General features: G+C 40.8%; 1 protein-coding gene across 1 annotated transcript in view; it reads left to right on the forward strand.

Annotated features, from left to right (window-relative positions):
• STT3B (STT3B, subunit of the oligosaccharyltransferase complex (catalytic)) overlaps positions 1–20,808 on the forward strand; it is a 52,415-nt gene that overhangs the window by 20,089 nt on the left and 11,518 nt on the right. The window contains exons 4-12 of the mRNA XM_015418394.1: positions 2,533–2,598; positions 9,046–9,145; positions 14,019–14,117; positions 14,887–15,033; positions 15,372–15,420; positions 16,844–16,998; positions 19,690–19,901; positions 20,378–20,565; positions 20,742–20,806. Coding sequence (XP_015273880.1) covers positions 2,533–2,598; positions 9,046–9,145; positions 14,019–14,117; positions 14,887–15,033; positions 15,372–15,420; positions 16,844–16,998; positions 19,690–19,901; positions 20,378–20,565; positions 20,742–20,806 — 1,081 coding nt within the window. The remainder of the gene's footprint in view (positions 1–2,532; positions 2,599–9,045; positions 9,146–14,018; positions 14,118–14,886; positions 15,034–15,371; positions 15,421–16,843; positions 16,999–19,689; positions 19,902–20,377; positions 20,566–20,741; positions 20,807–20,808) is intronic.

The raw sequence follows: 20,808 nt of genomic DNA on the forward strand, positions 1-20,808 counted from the left end.
CAAATTGTCTAATCTGCATTCAGCGGAATAAATACCTGAAAAATACCGATAAGCCCAACCTGTAACAATTTAATCCATAAATCTGAATAAAATAGGAATCTGAAAGTATTCACATTAAGATAGATGTGGACAACTTGGTCAGGCGATTTTGTAGCATGAACCATATAGCTTATATGGACATCCTACAATATAGCAGGCCCGTAAAATCTTACAGCACCATTATCATTTCTGATATGATTCTCAAAGTAGAGTTCCATGAAATGTTAAGCCAAATTACTAGACTGAGGGCCTTGTGTGTTACGGATACATACATTTAAAACAACCAAGCAGCCAGTCTTTTTTTCCTAAAGAAGACGCTATTTCAGAATGGTTTACAGAGATGTGAGGTTCCTTATTTTTCCATGGAAAAATGTCAATTTCCATTCATTGTTTCAGAAAATCAATTACAATGAATGGATGCCTTTGCCAGTACAATATTACAGAAGTGTGGCAGTTTCCAAGCTGTAATGCTTCTTAGGCGATATTCTTAGGAATTGTGAGGGAAAGAGAACGTGCATGTTTTATTGATTGGTAAACATGTGGTGGGGGGATAAAATTACAGATACATACAACAATCCAAATAAAAATCTAGGTGTTCACCTAACTGGACTATGTGGGTCAAACCCAAAGCTAAAATACTTATTTGTATATCCCCTCTCACAAGGGGGAAGGGATATTGTAGTCACCAGTCTGATACAGAATGGGCAAGTAATGCAAGTGATGGAACAAAGAGTGGCAGTGAAACTGCAGTACCCAGTCTGACCTTTGTGAAAGAGAATTAAATTGTGTTGAAACAGATGAGTAGACAAGCTTGTCCACAGCATATCATGCACAGTTCTTTGGGTATGCTACAATGAGTATGTCTCCAGTGCCTTTGTTGTTGTTTTTTCTTTAATTTAGGCAATATAAGGGAAATACATAGTATATTGTCATTACCTTTTTACAGATGCTATATACATTTTTTAAATCCGCATAAAGCTTTGCATTTGTTCAAATGTAAAAAATAAACCCCCAAATTTTGTTCCCCCCCCCCCCCTTAAGATATTTCAGTTCAAGTATTTGGTGCTATGAGACATAGAGTTCGTATGAGTGCTTTAAAATTATACTTGCTAAATTCAGTACATTAATCAGATAATGCTCTATTTAGGGTATTAAAAAATTATTCAGTTACTTAATCTTTTTGAAAATCACAGATCCCTGGTGACATAGGCTACATAGGTGGAGGGGAGCATGGGATGCATAGCGATGCTAAAGCTTGGGCAAAAATCTAGGATGGGCTCCCAGAATCGTTTGCAGCCTCAGTGGGGGGGGGGGGGCTGCTGAGGCCAAACAAAGGGTAGCCTCTGCCTCATGTGAGGCAAGTGGGAGCCATCATTGAAAGCCAGCTGCCCAAGCCCCAAATAGAATAAGCACAAGTAGCTGGTGCTGAGCTGGTTGTCTGAGCTCTGGACAGGACAGGTGCAAATGCCTGTTGCTGAACGTGGGCAGCCTGAACCCTGTATGGGACAGGTATGAGTAGTGGTGGGAACCTGCTCTTTTTCTTCTTTTTCCTCTCCATTGGAGAGGGGACATGAGCAATTTGGGGGGGGGGGACAGAGAGCCCCCAGCAGGGGGTCCTGGGCAGCTGGCACTGTTGCCCACTGTTGAGGCAGCCCTTGCTTGCTGCCTCCTGCTCTGCTTCAAACAGTTCCCTTCTACTGGTCCTCTTCCCTCAGAGCTGCTTTTCACTCTGCAAGGTTCCAACAGCATGCTTGTCCCCACAAATGTGCATTAGGAATCCCATGGGCAAAACTTGTAAGAAAACAGCAAACAATTAGGACATGAAAGAATAAAGTGCCTGCATTTCCTCCCGTCAGTTACTGCTCTAAATCATTTACATCAATGGCTTTCTTTAAAAACAAAACAGATTCATTAGGTGCATTGCAGGTTTTGACTTGCATGTGTGATAGTAAAATATAGAAGTTTTAATATCTAAAAACTGTTTATAGAATTTTGATAACTGTGTGGCAGTTATACATAAAAGCTGGATATCTATTTGAGCAGTAAATAAGGCAACAACTTGGCTCCTTGTTTAGATATCTGATGGAAAGGTTCTCGTTAAGCAGTTTTAGTCTGTTAAAATTCAAAGTGGCATCTGATTTAGCAGAGTTTAGGCATTATAATAGTATGGCATGAATCCACTAGAAGTTTTACATCAGATATATATACATGCAGAGATGAGGCATCCTGTTAATTTGCTCCATTAAAGAAGGGTTAATGCAATGTCTTCACTCCCTGTTAGGCTGGAACCCATTTACTGAGGTAATGTGGCATTGAACTGAATTGCACTTTTAACTATATTATGTTGAATAACCATTTCCAGGGAATCTTGAGGGGGAAATGTAAAACTATTGTATAGTTCATATCCTTTTCTTACAACAACTTACCTTGTCATTTGCATGACTTTTTTGTTCCATAGTTTTTCACTGGTATTATAACTTGACTACTTTTCAGGTGAAGTCTGTGAAAACTGGGTCAGTCTTCTGGACAATATGCTGCTGCCTATCCTACTTCTACATGGTAGGTGAAATTCTAAATCACATATTCACTTGTTCATTTAAAGTTATCCATGCGAGGTCATTTTTCATTGACACAGTATAATAGCTTTTATTGATCATGTTTAAAGGTTGGAACAGCCTCTATAATAGAAACAAGTATACCAGCCATTGCCTTAACCTGGATAGCCCAGGATAGCCCAATCTCATCAGATCTCAGAAGCTAAGCAGGGCCAGCCCTGGCTAGTATTTGGATGGGAGACTTCCAGGGAATACCAGGGTTGTGACAGAGACTGGCAGTGGCAAAACAACACCTCTGAAAGTCTCTTGCCTTGAAAAACCTACAGGGTTGCCATAGGTCAGCTGTGACTTGACAGCACTTTCCACCACCATACTGGCCATTGTTTGAAAACGCTGTCTTTATATTGTTTCGGTTACAACAGCTGACCTGTAGCTTACCTCTTTCTTTGTGGTGGTATATTTAAAAGGTTTTGTGTCTTTGAAGAGCTGGCATGTATCTTGGGAGAATCTCAGAACCTTCGTATACAGAGGCAGCAAACTTCTGAATACCAATGCTATAAGAAGGAAGACCTTGGTCTTTATACCCGGTTTGTTTGGCCCTCCAGACCAACTGGTTGGCTGCTGTATGAAATAATAAGCTGGACTAGATGGACCACTGGTCTGATCTGGCATATTCTTACGAGCAATGTCTTGTGGCTGACGTTGTGTGTCTGGGTGCTTTCTCTGAATTAAGGAGATCACTTTTGAAGAATGTGAAAATAAATAATAATCTTTGAGAATGTATACAAATTCCTCTTTTTCCCAGGATCTGAAGTTAGTTGCTTAAGCAACTCTCTATAATCCTCGAGATTGGATAATTTAAATAATCTTATACTGTTCTCCTCCAGTGAGAGTAATACTTCCTCTGTTTTTGTCCACTTGATTATTTTTTCTGATCCATTTCAGACATACTTAAAGTTGTGGCTGCCTAGCAATATACAGTGAAAGTACTTTTAGGTACTACTAGATATTTGGATGACCTTTGGCACTAATTAACTTTCACTTAGCAACCTAAGGGATTTTATGGAAATGGAAGACTGTCTGAGGAGGTGCCAGTTTTCCTCTCCAAGCTGTTTCAGAAAGCAGTGCTAAGCTGCTGCTACTGTTCTATCCCATGGAAATACTCAAACAGGATACTGTGATGGACAGGAGGGTGTCCTGCCCCTGAAGGGAAAAACACCCACCCAGCTGAGCTTATGGGAGTGGTGCTCCAGTTCCCAAAACCTTTAGGCAGGGGGATGGAAGTTTGGAGGGAAGCACAACAGGAGATAGTTCAGGTCTGCCCCACGGAGAGAAGCAGTGATAACTCAGGTCCGCAAAAGGGCAGAGGGATTTAGCTCTACCTCTGGGAGAGAATAGAGTACCCATCTGTTAGACCTGTCTCTGGTAATGAGCAGACCTTGTACCATTTAGTCTGACTAAGGGGGGAGGTTGATGTAGGTGGAATCCTGTGTGTGAGAGAAGATCCAACCTAGTGTCTAGTCACTAAAAGCCTGTTTGTACCTGTAAGCATCAAAGAGAATTTAAACCGCACTCTGAAGCCATAACTAGTTTAAATTTATGTACCTCAGTCAGGTTTCTCCTTTGAGAATCTGGAGACCTGTACTGCTGATTTGATCTTTAAAATTAACCTGTAAATAAATAAATAAATCTTTATTATCTACATACAGCTCCTCCCTGAGTGATTTCCATATTCTGCTTTCTCACTACAAAGTTTACCTTATGACAGTGAACTCGAAGCCCTTGCACTTGCTGACTGAAGAACATCTGGCAACTGAGGGGAAGGTTCATAGTTTAAAACAAACCTGATTCCCCTGAATCATTGGAGGCTGTGTGGGTGTCCTCAGTTGGCAGGAAAGGCCTGTCACAGGTACCCTTTGGTCCCATCCTGACACAAATCTTGTTTACAATTTGCACAATAGGACAACGTTACATGGAAACCTTATTCTATTGAAGCTTGTTTTTAGAATATTTGTTTCCTATCACTTCCCCAAAAGGTCCAAGAATGCTTAATGGCATTAATACAAAAATCAACTATACATATTCAAATAAATAAATAACAAATTACTGATTAGGTCTTCCAGAATCATAAAACCACAGCCCCAAGGACATCATAGAGAAGCTCTACCAAAGAAAACAGCTTTTCATTGCCTCTGGAAGGCCTTCCCATGGGATTAGCAGAGAAATCATGAACTGAGGAAGGCCATGCACTTCAGGCAGGCAAGGGAATTGCAAACAGAAAGTGGATCCAGTAACGCAGTTGGTGCATGAGGAGGTAATCTTTCAGCTCTGTGATCCCAGATCTTGAAGGGAGCTCTTAAAAGTTAAAAAAATAACACTTTGAGACTAGATGTCATGACCCCCTCCTGTCCACTCAGTGATTCTAACAAAATCTTTAGAAGAGGAGCCAAGGCCAGTGTCTGAGGAGGACCTGGGGTACCAGGAAGGGCCCAGCACTGCAGAGCCACCTGCACATGATGCCTCCTCAGCATCAGAGGCGGCCTTGCCCAGATGCTGCAAGTGAGGCCTCTCCACTAGCCCCAGAGGTGCTCTCCAGGCCTCTGCCATGCAGGACCTGAGCCTGGTCTTGTAGCCCCCCAAGACTCATCTTCCAGTCCACAGGAACACTGGTGACAGAAGGCCCATGCCAAAGTGGCACAAAGGAGATGAAGGACCCATCAGGCTCTAGGGGCAGATCATTTTAATCGATCCCCTACCTCTGCGGAGTCTTAGAACCCCTGTAACTCTAAACGTCAGCAAGCAGTGCTGTACCCATGACAAGGGGGCCATCTTCAGCCCCCCCCTTCAGATAGCCTTCTTCCTGACTAGAGCAAAACACTAGATTGAGAGTATAACCTGCATAGTGGGTGAGGCCTGTTATTACCTGAGACAGGCCCATGGTTTTCACGGAGGCCTTGAAATCCTGAGCTGCTCCCAACAAGGTAACCTTGGCATGGATGTTGAAGTCCCCCAGACAAGCAGCCTAGGAGTCCTCAACACCATGTCTGAGATGGCCTCCACAAGCTCAGGCAGGGAGACAGCATTTCAGTAGGATCACTGATCAAACTGTCCTGATATAACTGGAGGCAGAGATTGTCCACCAAAGCTGTCCAATCTTACCCTCTGCTAGAGGTTTGTGGAAAAATCCCTCTGCCGGTGAAATATTAACTTTTTCTTGTGGCTTTCCCTAGCCATAAAAGTCTGGAATCCAAATTGCAGGTGGTATCTTTCACAACTCCAAGGATATTTTCAGTGTATGTCAATAAAACCAACCTGAACCTGTCCATAAAACTCTGCTAAGCAAATGAGTCTTAACTCTAGTACAGGATCCTATATCCAACCTGATGTCCAAGTCGGATCAGATGAAAGGCTTTGTCAGACAAGAACCTTATGTCGCAGCTAGTGGTCAAATTACTGTTGGAGGAGTCCGACCTATATGTTAAAGGTCTCAGACTCCATTAAATAGTTGAGGTGAATGAAGTACAGCTGATTCACTGGTGATGGAAAAGAAAGCAACCTTGGCCACCATTTAGGCCTGCCTATATATGATCTGGGGACACACAGGATACCTCCCAATTCTGTTCATTTTTTATAGTTACCTAGGAATTCATGGAGCAAGTGGTCTTATGAATGGAAGCAGAAGCCACCAGGAGTGACTTTGTGTTTTGCCCCAGGTAGCGCATTGTTTCAGGTGTACATTAGTGCTTCGCCAGTACTGTAATAAAGATTCTCAAAATTCTCCAGAGCATTCTGGAACCTGATTGATTCCATTTGTCTTGAGCGCAGCCTAACCTAAGTAACCTAGACCTTGCAAGGAGAAAGAGACAGAACCAACCAAGCATTCATCAAATAATGATCAGCCATGACAATGGCTGAATCTCTGTGCTGCCACCACCCCCTACCCCAGTGAGATTACCAATTTACCTGCTCAGTACATAAAAGAAGGTAATGTGTGTGTGTCCTTCATATATTGGACCCAAAGCAACCTGGGATGTTGTCATCGTGGCCATAAAGTCTTGAGCTTGTCCTGACAAGGTAGACTTGGCAGGGATAGTGAAGTCTTTTAGAACTGTTAGCCTGGAAGTCCGCAACACCAGGTTTGAGACCACTTCTGCCAAATCAGCCGGGGCACCTGATTTATTTATTTTATTTATTTACAAAATTTGTGTGTTGCCTTTCTGTCCTGTCAGGCCACCAAAGCAGCTAACAGTTGAAGCCTACCATTAAAAACAATTATAACCAAACTAAAATACACATTAAAACACATATAAACCATAATTAAAACATAGGACAGGATTGAGGGATCATGAGTTTAGTTATCCAGTAACAGATTACGCATAGTCTGAGAAAGCCCTCTCCTGGGTTGCCAGCTGCCTAATTTCAGGAGGTAACTAAATTCAGATACCAAAAAGTCTTCACCTGCTGTGGAAGACAGTGATAGAAGGGGACAGACAAATACCTCTGAGGAGAGAGTTCCCTCGTTTCAGTGCCATGACTGAATTCTTATGGGAGCAAGTGGTTTGCCATTAAGTTTGCCTCTTACCTGAAGGACCACCTACTCCCATATGAACCTAGCTAACCACTGGGATCATCTTCCAAAGCCCTGCTTCTTGTGTCCTCACCTTCTGAAGTTAGCCAGTTGTCAAACCCAAACATGGGCCTGACAGTATCCCATGCTGGAGGGATATGTCAGAGGGATAAACGCTCTAGAGCTGTCATTCATTCACAGGAATAAAAACAAAAGCTCGGTTTGGAAGTGCTGGCTGACGGCCAGTCATTACAGCCAGCAGATGTGGCTGTTCCAGTTGGGGTGGAGGCTTTCTATCTCCTCATCCATGGCAGTTGTATGTGTAGAAGCTGAGCATCCCAGCAAGTAGGCACCTGAGGGAGTATTAAAACACAGATTTAAAACTGAGGAACAAAGTTGTCACAAGTTCTCTTCCTCACTAGTGTGCGGGGGCAGTATAAGTGGCTTCAGCAGAGGAAGCAAGATGGCTGAGCTATACATGCCAAACGTTGGTGGTGGTTGTTTAAAAAAAAGAACACATTAATATCTTTAAAAGATACTTTTATGTCTTGCCATATCTTACAAGGATGTGTTTTTCTGTAGTGATATAACTGATTGAAGTGTAAGACTGTGTAAAAATAAATGGCAGTGCTCGTTTTGATGCAGGTAGGGGTTGTACAGTGCAGCTAATTGGCAAGTCAGTTAATGGTGTATTGCAAGCTCTTCATAACCATGAATGAGTCTCTGTGTGGTAGTATTTCCGGGTTTGTTGTCTCCCTTGAGTAGGAGTTTGTCTTGCTGTTTCCCAGGTTCAATCAACTACTGTTCAGGTTTTTCAATAATACTTCAGTAATTCTTCTGTAATGAATTTATTCTGAAAATTATAATAGGTCCAGTTTAGCAATGTTCTGTATAGTCACAAAAAGACTATGTGCTATCTGTTAATTGAGTGACTAAATTCATGGCGCACTTCAAATAGAGCAAAGTAAAACAATTTGTATTCTGTTCAGAAAATCGCATGAGTGAACAATATATTTTAGAGCGTTTTTATACCATGCCTTTCTACGAATACCAGTGTCCAAGATGACTTATAAAGCTATGAAAGCACTTTAAAACGTAGGAATTCAAACTTTTTTAAAAAAAATGGGACTGTGATGACTCCACCCTGTACCTTTTCATCTTTGCAAAAGTGTTGCAGGACTGGGGTGAAAAAGCTGGCAAAATTCTTCACCCCCACCTTGGGGGCAGCTTGGCTGCTCTCTCTTTAAGAGTGTTGTTTACATAAAAAATATTTGTATATCCAGGTTCAGATCCTCACTATGCCATGGAAGTTTCCTGAGTGACCTTGGACCTACTTCTCAGGGATGCTGTGAGGGTAAAATAAACGATATAAGCCACTTTGGCTCCCTATTGGAGAGAAAGGCGGAGTATAAATGAAGTAAATAACAGCCTGCTGCATAAGGTTTATGAGTCTTCTTTCTCCCTGGAATGTTTCCTGCTTGGTTGATACAGATTGTCAAAAAACCACTGTAGAAGAGTCTTTCTACCATGTGTTCCTTGGGATATGCAACATGCTCACGTTCAGTGTTTACGTACAAAATAACATTGACTTAGGCCCTGGCCTGGATAGCCCGGGCAAGTACTTGGATGGGAGACCTCCAAGGAATAACAGGGCTGGGACGCAGAGGCAGGCAGTAGCAAAGCTGCCTCTCTGAAACGTCCAAGCCCCACTGGGGGTCACCAGAAGTCAACCATGACTTACAGGCACACACACACACGCAAAATACCCTGTCCCCATTGACTTAGAACTAGAATTTGAAAATGCTTATTCTCTGACTCTTTTTAATTTAGAAAAGTTTACAACTTTCTTGTTCTAGTTACTCTTATGATACTCATTTTTCACAGGTCTCTGCATGGGGTGGTTATGTTTTCATCATCAATCTTATTCCACTGCATGTATTTGTGCTACTGTTGATGCAGAGATACAGCAGAAGGGTCTACATAGGTGAGTGTTCTGACTTGTTAAAATAGTTTGGGTAAAAACTGCTTTTTATTCTTTCCTTTTCTCAGACTGTGGAATTAAATTCTGTGATTAATTTTGTCCAGTCATGTACATTCCATTGATCACAGAACAGAACCAGTTAATTTTCTCTGATTTGTAAATCCCATGATATAGCATTATTTCTTTTTAAAAAAACAACCCTCTAGTGTGCTTTTCTTATTTCCTTGTCAGCTTCAGTCAGATTTTATTGGCTTTAAAGTGGGCTTTTGCAGACATGCGTGCAACCTTCTTGCTATTCTCTTTGTGAGAAGGGCTGTGTTTGTAAAGGGCAAATCAACGCCCAGCCATGTTTAAGCAATACTTATCTTACCATCACTGGTCTGCATTCAGTAGCTTTACTATCTGGAGCTGGCAAACAGATAATGCTTACAGAATAGAGGAGTGCTTGCTGCATAACTATTATAGTAAATTTGAACAAGTAACCAGGATTGAGTCAATCCCTTTATAATTTACAGGTGAAGTGCATAATCAGTGAAGCAAATCCAAATAAACATTTGCCAGCATTCTGTCACAACACATCAAAAAACTATGTGACTTATTTATTGTTCCCCCCCCCCCAAGCATTCATACACTAATAAAAAAGGTTAATGGGGCATAATGTAATTGGTCTAGCACTTATTCAAGATCATTTAACATTCATAGAACATTCCGTAAAGTCAGGAATGGACTTTTTATGGCTTTAGTGAATGAATATAGCTGGGCATTTATTTGACCTACTTGGCATTGTAACGACAATGCTGACTAAACTCCTGCTGACTGCTCATGCATATTTGATGCAAAGTTATTGATGCTGACTTCAATATGATTTCTTTTGAGTCAGTTTTGGAATATTACACAACAGCTGTTGTAAATGCTTAGTTGTAATATGGAACAATGATGAACAAGGGCCCCCTTCAACACAGAATAAGCTACATGACTCGATCTGCAGTGTATTACAGTCTTGTTATAAGTGCAAACATTGCCAATGTAGATTTGGGAAGATCTAGCATTCAGCTACATTTGAATAACCATGATTGCAGCACAGGAAGATGGAGGTTATTGAGTATCGTAATTGGATTTGGAACCTTGCAGACCTGTATCCTACAGCTTAAGGCCAGGGGAAATTTGCCTATCACTAATGAATAGTTTTGTTCAAGAAACATATACGTTTCAAAATGGGGAATTTGATTTAATCAGCGACTTAAATCAGTTCATTTAAGTCAATCTACTCTGCTCTGAGCTGCTTCTACTTCCTGTCATTAAAACAACTGTGGATAACTTGAAATGTGTATACCAGCAGACCTTGTTTCAATAAAAGTTAATACAGCATTGCTGATGTTTGCGTTCATTTCTGGGACCAATGTTGCCAGTTGTCCCTTCCTAATGAGGAAAGTATCAAACTTAGTGAAAGACTCTAAATTTGACACCATAATGCTTATAAAGTTATTACCTCAGAAATGGATACTAGCCAATAATGATACAATCATAAACAGACTTATACCTTTCAAAGCCCATTGACTTCAGTAGGCTTTAAAGGGTGTAACTGTGCTTAGTGTTGTACTATATATTCGTTTTTCTTCCAGAGAATAAAAAAGTTATATAAGGGGATAACTGGCTAACCTAGAAGGGGCAGATCCTAGACCAATACCATGATTGTAACCATCCTACAATATCTGCAAACAACTTATGAAACAGGGTTTTCCCACTTCCCTGCTGCAGCCTACTGAGCGCCATGAAATTATTTTCCTGGGAATTCTTATGAACAGCTGTGGGGGCAAAGGGGGGGGGGGTCTGCCATGAGAGGGAGTTGTCACCAGTGGACCATAAAGTACAAGAACCTGTTAAATGGCACGTAAGTCTGATTGAGTTTAATAGGACCTGCTCCCTGGACGTATGTCCAGAACTGCAGCCATGGCTAGACAAACCATAATATTGTAAAATGAATTGCTTTTCCATTATGTATTTTTCTGAAATACAGTATAAATATATAACCAGTAAAACAGTAGCTACTGATGCTGCCTGGTAGGTAAAATGTATGTTGCAACGGCCTGTTACTGGTTTGCTCTTGCTTATTGCCGTAGGTTTAAATCCTTTTTAAAAAATGTTTTTCCCCTTTTCTAATCTGAATTCCGTATTCATATGCGAACTTAATGGCTTTCCTATATTTAGTTTGTAAAGCAAAGGAAAAACAGTCATTCTGAGGTGCCTCATACACTGTTTGAAAAGATACATTTGCTCCTTATTACAGTTGGCCACCTTTAAAAAAAAAAAGGCTGCCATATGGCCTACAATGGATAGTGCCCTCGCTCTCCAAGTCCTGGCTGACTAGTCCCACGAATTCAATTTTCTGCTTTGAGCTGTATGAATCTACAACAAAGCGACTTTTGATTCGGTTGACAGGACAATGTTTGGCTTGCTTGCACTGAGAATAAGTGGAATCTGTTACATCAGATATGAAATCTTTAAGCTGCTGCAGGTGGACACCAAAATGTTTTGCAGTTTGTTTTTCACAGTCCGTCATTTATTAATCTTGCAGCTATGTGTTATTCACAAATACAAGGGCTGGTCACTCGAACTGAAAACCAGGTAATCATTATTACCACAGACACCATTCACAGTTAAGCAGTTTGATTCCAGGCTTTTGAACATAGAATCTGAAGGAGAAGGTGGATAACTTATCCAAGAACAACATCAGCTATTGATGTCATCTTTCTGAAGGCATACAAAATTTCCAGATGGTCTTGATGCATAGTCATTCCTATCTCCAGCATATCACCACATCTTTCTGACTGATTCAGCCAGGGAGAACAGTACTTAACTTTTCCAGAACTATATTCTGGGAATGGTGCCCCTGCATAGAATTTGAATGTTCTTGAAAATAAGCAAGACCAGCTCTTTGTTTTGCTGCATCCTCCCAAGATACTAAAACACAGTCACTGATGAGTCTGCTAATGAGTGATGCAAAAAATTGTTGAATTCTGCTAGATTTTAACTAAAAATTTGTGAACCAGCAAGAACATATATGGAGATTTCTGTTGCAGCAATGCTCCCAAGGCTGTGGAGCTGCCAGCTAGTGTGAGCTGTTATCCTCCTGTGAAGTTTGAGAGAAGTCAAACTAGTGTCTATTCCGTAGCTGATAGTTCTGTCCTGACTATTGTCCTTGTTATGATACATTCTGAATAGCAGTTAGCTTTTGTTATGATTGAGTTACAGCAAAAGGAAGTTGCAGAAACAGCTCATTTGCAAGTAGAGGCTTATTAATCCTCTGCTTTTACCCAGTCTGGCTCTAAGACCAGGCTTTATTACCAACTAGAAAAATAGTTCTATAGCTTACGGGAAAGAAATAGTGGGTGAACCACTTTGCCTCCAGACTGCAGGGTAAGGATAGAATACAGAGGCTGGAGTCTTGTGTGTGCTTCTGAACATCTTGTTCTGGCCTTGGTAAGCTTATTTGTAACAGGAGGGCCCAGTTCTTTATAGACTGTGAAAAAGGAGGGCCTTCAAAAGTAATTAGGAAGCCATTATTTTGAAAGATCTTGTGTCCGAAAATTCTGATGGATGGGGGAGTAGAATGGAGCAGGTCTGTAATTCCAACCAGACCTTAAAACATGTTAGCATTTTCACATGAGCAAACAGCCACAAGCATGGTTATGGTTATATAACTCTTGCAGTTAGCAAGATGCTATGAGGTTGGTACAAGAGATCAAAACAATAAAAGCTGCTGTTAAATGCCACAGGATGGCAGTGTTGCAGTAACTTTGACATTATGAACTGCAAAACAGTAGCAAGTTTGATTTTTTTTTAATGTCCAATGTAAACATCCTGGTTAGATGAACATCTTATATACTGTTTAAATTTGCTGTAGCTGCATTACACATCTCTACCAGCACATATATAGTGGTTGAGATAAATCTATTGAGATGTCCCAGTGTAAAAAGGAAGGAGGAGGAGGCAGGTACTCATTACATTTAATCTTGACTATATTAGATGGGGTTTTATTAAATGTAGCCCATACTTTTGTATGCTAGCATTATGTTGTAATCTTGGCCAGAGGCATTATTTGAATTAATACATTAATAGTTGGAGAAATAGTTTCAGAAATGTATTTTGCTATGCATATGTTTTCAGTCAGTTCTCAGTGACGCACATACACACCTGCCCAAAGGGGGAATGGGAAGAAGAGATCATCATCATTATTATTATTATCTGGGTTCAGTGAGGGCCAAGAGAACTGAGATAAATTTGGTTCTGACTTGCCTGCATTGTGAGGTGGCTCTGCTGAAAAATAGGATGTGGGTTTCCAAAGTACTGGACGTTGTTTTGGGGACTAGTGCTGTCTCCATGCTTCTGCATCTCCCATAATACTTGCCCAACATGTATATTTGTAAACTGATTGTTACAAGGGCACGTTCAGGCTGCGATGTTCCCTGCTATGCCACTGCGTGGAGAAAGATACCATGAAACAATCTGCTTGTCTTGTTTTGCCTGTGTATCTGGAGACTGTCTCAAGGATATTTGTCCCATTCTCTCCCCCCACTGCTCTGACCACCACACACACACAAAAAAAAGTAGCCCTTTCAAGATTTTTAGATCAGTATTACTCGCTGTTTGCATATAACAATGCTGTTAGCAACCATGCTAGTTCCAGGTGGGACATCTGAAACAATGAACGTTGTGAAACTATGGAAACCTTTTTTGTAGAATATGTGACTCTTTGTTTTTGAAATTGTAACTTTTTTCTCTTCAATTAAGAAAGCTAAGTGCTTTTTCTCACATGTGTAATTTTAAAAAATCATTCATAGTAATTACCTGTCTTGCTGTCTTTATTCACTTGCAGCTTATAGCACTTTCTATATTGTGGGCTTGATATTATCCATGCAGATTCCTTTTGTTGGATTTCAGCCAATCAGAACAAGTGAGCACATGGCAGCTGCAGGTAGGCATGACAGTTTCCATTGAATGTACTCACTGTGCCATATCTTTTCTTTTTGGGTTGGTAATAAAGTGACTCATTCTGATCTTTTGATAATCTGTAGTGTAAGGTGTAGTTTGTTAGTATACGAATTATGAGGACAAATGTGGAGGGCTTAATAAAACCTCTACCAGCCCCTACCGTCACTGGACTCATAAGCCACACCACCAGTTCTATTCCTACAGGTTGCTGTACAAGTGATTCATATAATTTGGGGGTATCTGTGAAGTCAGGAAACTGCTTGAGAATCTTATGCTAGAGCCCAGACTGCCTTGCAAAGCCACAGATAGACATGGTGGATTTGAGATGTGTGTATGGGTGCAAATTATGGCTTCCCGAAGCCTTCTACAACAAAAACTAAGGAGGTTATTTATGAGAAGTAAGGGCCATGAGATTTCCCTCTTCCTGGAATTAACGTACCATTCCTTATGCCTAAGGAAGCCTATGTGAACAACATGGGATAGTTGCCATAATGAATGCTGGAAGTTACTGTTGTTTGTCAAAGTGGGTTCTACAAGAGATTTGGGGTTTTTTAATATAAAGGAAGAGAATTACATGCCTCAGCAGTATGCATATTGTAAGGATAGTGAATGTATTTCCTTTTCTACTTATAGTGTGAAGAGGATTATATCAGCTTCTAAGTTTTGCATCCTTTGAACAAGCATTGAGAAGTTGTGTGATTACTTCAGCCAAAGCTCTTCATTATTTTTTCTTTTCTTTTTTTTTGAACCAGGTGTGTTTGCACTGCTGCAGGCCTATGCCTTCTTGCAGTATATGAGAGACAGGTTAACGAAGCAAGAATTTCAGACCTTGTTCTTCTTGGGTGTGTCACTAGCTGCTGGGGTTGTATTCCTGAGTGTCATCTATTTAACATATACAGGTAAATAACATCAAATGAACACTTTTCACTGCCAGATGGTGGTTCAGATAGTTCACAAGATATTATGAGATGTTCAAGCAGTACCGTTTTTCAGGACACTGGGCGCTGTATAAAATACCTTTAGACTCCAAGATTTATTGGGTTTATTTTTCACAACAGCTGAATTAAAAGGTTGATTAGAAATTTAATGTATTGTGTTCATGGTTCATGCTTCTTAAAGAACCAGTAGCGTATTCTATATTCTTTCTGTCCTTTCTGGTCATACGAATATAATAGATATTGATACACACTTCTACAGAAATCTTTGGTAATACTCACTGACTGACTTGAATTTTCAGGCTATATTGCACCATGGAGTGGCAGATTCTATTCACTGTGGGATACTGGGTAAGTAGAAATATTGAAAAAACTGGTTCAGATGCTGTTCTCCGTGCATGAAAAATTGGCTCCTTTCATGTTTATAAAATCTCTTCTGATCTTAAGAGCCACAGATTTTCCTATTAGAGTTTTCAAGCGTCAGTTCTGGTCAGTGTGATGGAGCAGTTTGAAAATGTTCACAGAAACAGTAGTGATACGAATTCAGATCAAGTGTTCTTTTTGAAGAGCTTGCCACAACAACAGTTGTCCTTTTCAGTAGAAATAGTGCTGCTAAAACTTCCACTCTTTCATTTAAGATTTGTAAAACAGGAAAGTGATGTGGTACAGAAGATCAAATTGGAAAGTGCCAGCACTTCAATGCATATTTGTCCTACAGAAAAGCTTCTCTGATGGGAAAAACAAGCATAACATGTGAGATTTATGACTGAATCTTTTTTGTGCCTGTTGGTTGGCTTCAAAACAGCCAGATGTGTAGAGAGAACCTTATTTTGATTGGGACAGTGGCGCTGGGAAAGGGCTTAAGCCTTCTCCTCACACTGGTTTCCTGATTCAAGTAGCCCACCACCTCCTTCAAAGCTGCTGTTCGCTTCAGTGGAGGAAAAACCCCTGAAAAAACGTACCTACATCTTGGCTTCAGAATGAGGGAGGATTATATCAGAAGAACAGCATGAGAAAGTGTTGCACTCCTTAGTTATATACATAAAATATATTCTGGTGGTCTGGGTTGGGGTTTTTTGGTATACTTTCAAGGTCTGTCAAACCCTGAGACAAATATAAGTGGGGGGGGGGGCTTCCCTTTAGCCAGAGCCCAAAATCTCTTAACCCACACACATTGCATTAAAGTGTGTTTAAAATCAGGGAATCAGACACTGGATTTCTTGTATCTCGTATGTTTTTAACCCTTGTCACAATGTCAGCCAACTGAAAACCAGCTGGTAACCACTAGACTGGAGAAATCTAATGGCACAGCAAAGGCTTAAGGGCACCAGCTTGGGTAGTTTTGACCCAATTGTAGGATTTGGTCAGTGTATGTGGCACAAACTAATATGGTCTAATGCATAAGATGTGCATGTGGAAATTGACCTGGCTAGAAACCTGTTCTTCTATTAAAATGGAGACTTGTACCTTAGCATGTTCATTTTTTCTCACTCGTTAGCAAGGACATAAAATGAAACTTTGTAATGAGAAGCACATTTTGGCAGCTTTAAAATGCTCATTTTGAGATTAGTAAAAACCAATTTGAGCTTAAGAAACCTTTATCTTAAGTATTATGAAAGGCAAAGGCTGTCAAGAATGTTTTGGATTTCTACTGAATAGTCAAGAGATGACAAAATAGGTAACCTAAAATTTTTCCGCAGTGCTTCTTTGTACTTATTCTCTTCATTAGTTTCATCACTTCAAATTAATTTGAACTAAATTTTTTTTAAACAAGGTATGCGAAAATTCACATCCCGATCATTGCTTCTGTGTCTGAGCATCAGCCTACAACATGGGTTTCCTTCTTTTTTGATCTACATATTCTCGTGTGTACTTTCCCAGCAGGGCTGTGGTTCTGTATCAAAAACATCAATGATGAAAGAGTCTTTGGTAAGAGGAAACAATTTAACTTTTTAAAACTGAACTGGGAACCTGAAGTTTTCATTCTTTTGTGTTAGTTTACAATAGGTTGGATCCAAAAATCACTTTCTGCTAAGTGGGGAGGCTCCTCCCTTAGCAGAAGGGAATCTTTAAGATTGATGTTTCTTCTTATTTGGGTAAAAATATTTTCTTAATTGAAAACACTGCTTAACATGATTTCATTCAGATTTATTGACATCCATGCACTGAATGTTTTACATTAAATGTAATTCCCTCTTATAGTAGTCTGGATATCCCTCTTGCCCCACCCACCAAAATCAGCACAATGGGGCTGGCCACAACCACATGGGAGGAGACTTTTGCATATTCAGAAGGACCCTAGGCATGCGGAAAAATATGGACGTTTAAATGAAACTCAGAAAAGGGAGGGTCCCAAAAAAGGGGTGTGGAAACTGAACTGCTTCAGAATCCTGGCAGCATGAAAACTGAGCACAGGGGCAAGCACAGACTCTGCTTGGTGGACTTTAAGCTGAAGGGAAGCAAGCCTCTTTAGTTTATGGGGGTGGGGAAGAACTAAAGGTTCTCTAGCCCTTCCTCAGTGCTCTTCTTGCACAAGGACAAGAAAACAGCTGATTGATTCTCCTTGGATATGAAAAGCGTCAAATCCGTCACAGTGCTGAACAGCAGAGCTCTTGCCTTGTCAGCCTCTCTGTGCCACAATATGGGTGTCTAGCATGTTCTTCTATGCTTCTTCTCAGAGGAAATGGCAAAGTTACTGGTATGAGGGAGAGGATTTTCCCTCTTCCCACAATTCCTTGTGAGTTACCTGTTCATCTTCCAATCTATATATATAAAAGTAAGTCCCCTCACCATAAAATCAATGCCCAGGCCAAACCCCTGGACCAAGAAACACCAGATTCGGGGAGAGCGCTCCTACCATGACGTAGATGCTCACTAAGAAGGGATTTTTAGAAATTCGACCCCTAAGTGGGTCAAAAGGGGTAAAATGTGCTCCCCCCATTCATTCCTATGCAGCTGCCAGGCTGCTGCCTCCTTGCACTCCCCCACTCTCTGATAGGTCAGCTGCAGAGCTCAGTGTTCTGAGTTAAAAAAAAAAAACAGTTACATGGGACTACAGAGAACTAATGACAGTTGAGGAAATCAGGAGTGGCCAACTGCCTGTGAGGTGAAGCAAAGCTGCTGGCCCAGCCTCCCTATGGCTTCAAACATGCTTTCCCCCACACACACACACCTGACAGGCAGTTGTCTGTCAGGTACAGCAGCGGTTGCAGGGTGCTTAAAGCCACGAGGGATCCTGCCCCAGCAGTAACGCCTTAGTGATCCTGCCAGCCCCACCTCCACAGTGGTTGCCTGTCAGGTGTAGGAGGGGGGATGCTTACAGCCGCCGTGGAGGTTTGCTCAGCAAGATTGCCTTAGCCCTGCTGCTGGCCCAGCCTCCCTGATGCCTTTAAACATAATCCCCCCAACACCAGACAGGCGGGTGTCTGTCAGGTGTAGGAGCAGGACCAGGGTACTTTAATCCATCAGGGATGCCACCCCAGCAGGATCGCCTTAGCAATGCTGCTGACCCAGCCTCTCTGATGGCTTCCAACACACTCCCCCCCACCTCCTACACCTAACAGGCGGTTGTCAGGTGCAGCAGCGGTTGCAGGGTGCTTAAAGCCACGAGGGAGCCCACCCCAGCAGTCTACAGAGGTCCTTCAGTAGAGAAAAAAAAAGTACATATGTCTCACTTAATTTTTTATTCTACAATCTTCTCCATTAGAATTCCTACAACAAATGTTACATTTCAAACTTTACATCATCAGTATTATAACTGGATTTATGGAAGTTAAATACCATAGCAAAGCACGGGTATTAGGCTAGTAATAAATAAGTGGCTCCTTTTCACCAAGATTCTACAGTGTGGCAGTTCATCATCATCATCATCATCATATAGCCAGATATCTTTTCCCATTTTAGACAATATTGTATGCATATTGATGGATCCACTAGTAATTAAATAAACTCAAATATAGCATTTCCAGAGGTAAAACTTCGTAATGGAAAAAGCTGTTCTTCCAACAAAATTAGTATCACAGTATAGGATAATATTATTTGAGGATTTCTGTAATTCATTGTTACTGATATAATGCTGGTCTCCAGTTTGCTCAGGGTTTTTCCTCCTGTAGTAATTTTAAATCTGATGCTTAATCCAATTGAAAGGAATCATTTTGTTCAATCCAGTCTGAAAAATTACCTTTTTAGAACAGCACTTGTGAGCACTCAAGTTTAGCTCTTTTCCACTTTAGCACTAGTGCAGGTGAGCCCAGGAGTTCACAGAGACCTCACTGTAGTAATTTAGTTGTGTCATTTAAAAGCCATTTTCTTTTATTCCTAAAATCTTCTACCTGCTGCTTGTTAAATTGGTATGCTGAGAGGTGAGATGTCTTAGTAAGATAAAACTAATATAGTTCTTATTACTAAATATGGTAAAGAAACCCTTTTACTGAAAGTTGTAATGCAGTTCAGGCATAAGTGCATGTCTGTATGATACAGGAGACTCTAGGTAATAAAACCTGGCAAGTTCTCTTAAGAGTGTATGTTGCCTTTATTTCTGAAACTAAAATCCCAATTGTAATAATATTAGTTTTTTAAAAATATTTAATACTAAAATCAGGTGGTTTTGTGTCTCTGCAGTGGCTCTGTATGCAATCAGTGCTGTTTACTTTGCTGGAGTGATGGTTCGTCTGATGCTAACTTTGACTCCAGTGGTCTGTATGCTGTCGGCAATTGCTTTCTCTAATGTTTTTGAGCATTATTTGGGTGATGACATGAAGAGAGAGAATCCACCAGTAGAAGACAGCAGCGATGAGGATGATAAAAGAAACCCGGGAAATCTCTATGATAAGGTAGGTGATGGGGGTCATGATGGTGTGTCTTGGCAATTAGATAAATCGCTAAAGAAGAAATAGACAATTATGGTTTTACTATTGTAAATAACTTAGTAAGTTTTTTTTTAAAAAAAAATCCTCCCTTATGGCTGTAGCACATCTTGAACTGCGGTACTAGTCCCAAAAAAAAGAAGAAAGAAAGAATACCTCTCACAAAACCCATGGTTGCATTCATGCAAACATTACATCAGCTAGAGCCGGGTTCCTGCACAGACTCTTCTTGGGAAGAATGCTTCCACTGTGCAGAGTTGCAGACAGCTCCTCCCACCTTCAGAATACCATTTCTAATGGTGTAGCACATGGCATGGGAAAACAGAATGTGAGATGACGCTGTGAAAAGGGGGGGGGTATCGTTGAACACAGGAAAGGTTTGTGAACTTTGAAAAATTCGCATCAGTTAAGAGGACCCAAAACTTCAATGCTTCTTTGTTCAGGCAGGTAAAGTGAGGAAACACATATCTGAACAGGAAAAAACTGAAGAAGGTCTTGGCCCCAATATCAAGAGCATTGTTACGATGTTGATGCTAATGCTGTTGATGATGTTTGCTGTCCACTGCACGTGGGTCACTAGCAATGCCTACTCCAGTCCTAGTGTTGTTCTGGCCTCTTACAATCATGATGGGTAAGACTCACCATTTTATATGCTTTTATTAGCAGTGATTGAATCTTTGCCTATGTGAAAATGTCTAGGAATGCAAAAACGTGTTCATTTGACATATTAGATCTATTCAAGGCAATTCTGCTATCTAATAGTAAAATCATATTTACACTAGCTGTGAACTACTTCTTGTGTTTCAGCACTCGAAACATCTTGGATGACTTCAGAGAAGCATACTACTGGCTAAGGCAAAACACAGACGAACAT

This window comes from Gekko japonicus, unplaced genomic scaffold, assembly GCF_001447785.1.
Source record: "Gekko japonicus isolate JY-2015 unplaced genomic scaffold, Gekko_japonicus_V1.1 scaffold106, whole genome shotgun sequence".
Lineage (NCBI taxonomy): Eukaryota > Metazoa > Chordata > Lepidosauria > Squamata > Gekkonidae > Gekko > Gekko japonicus.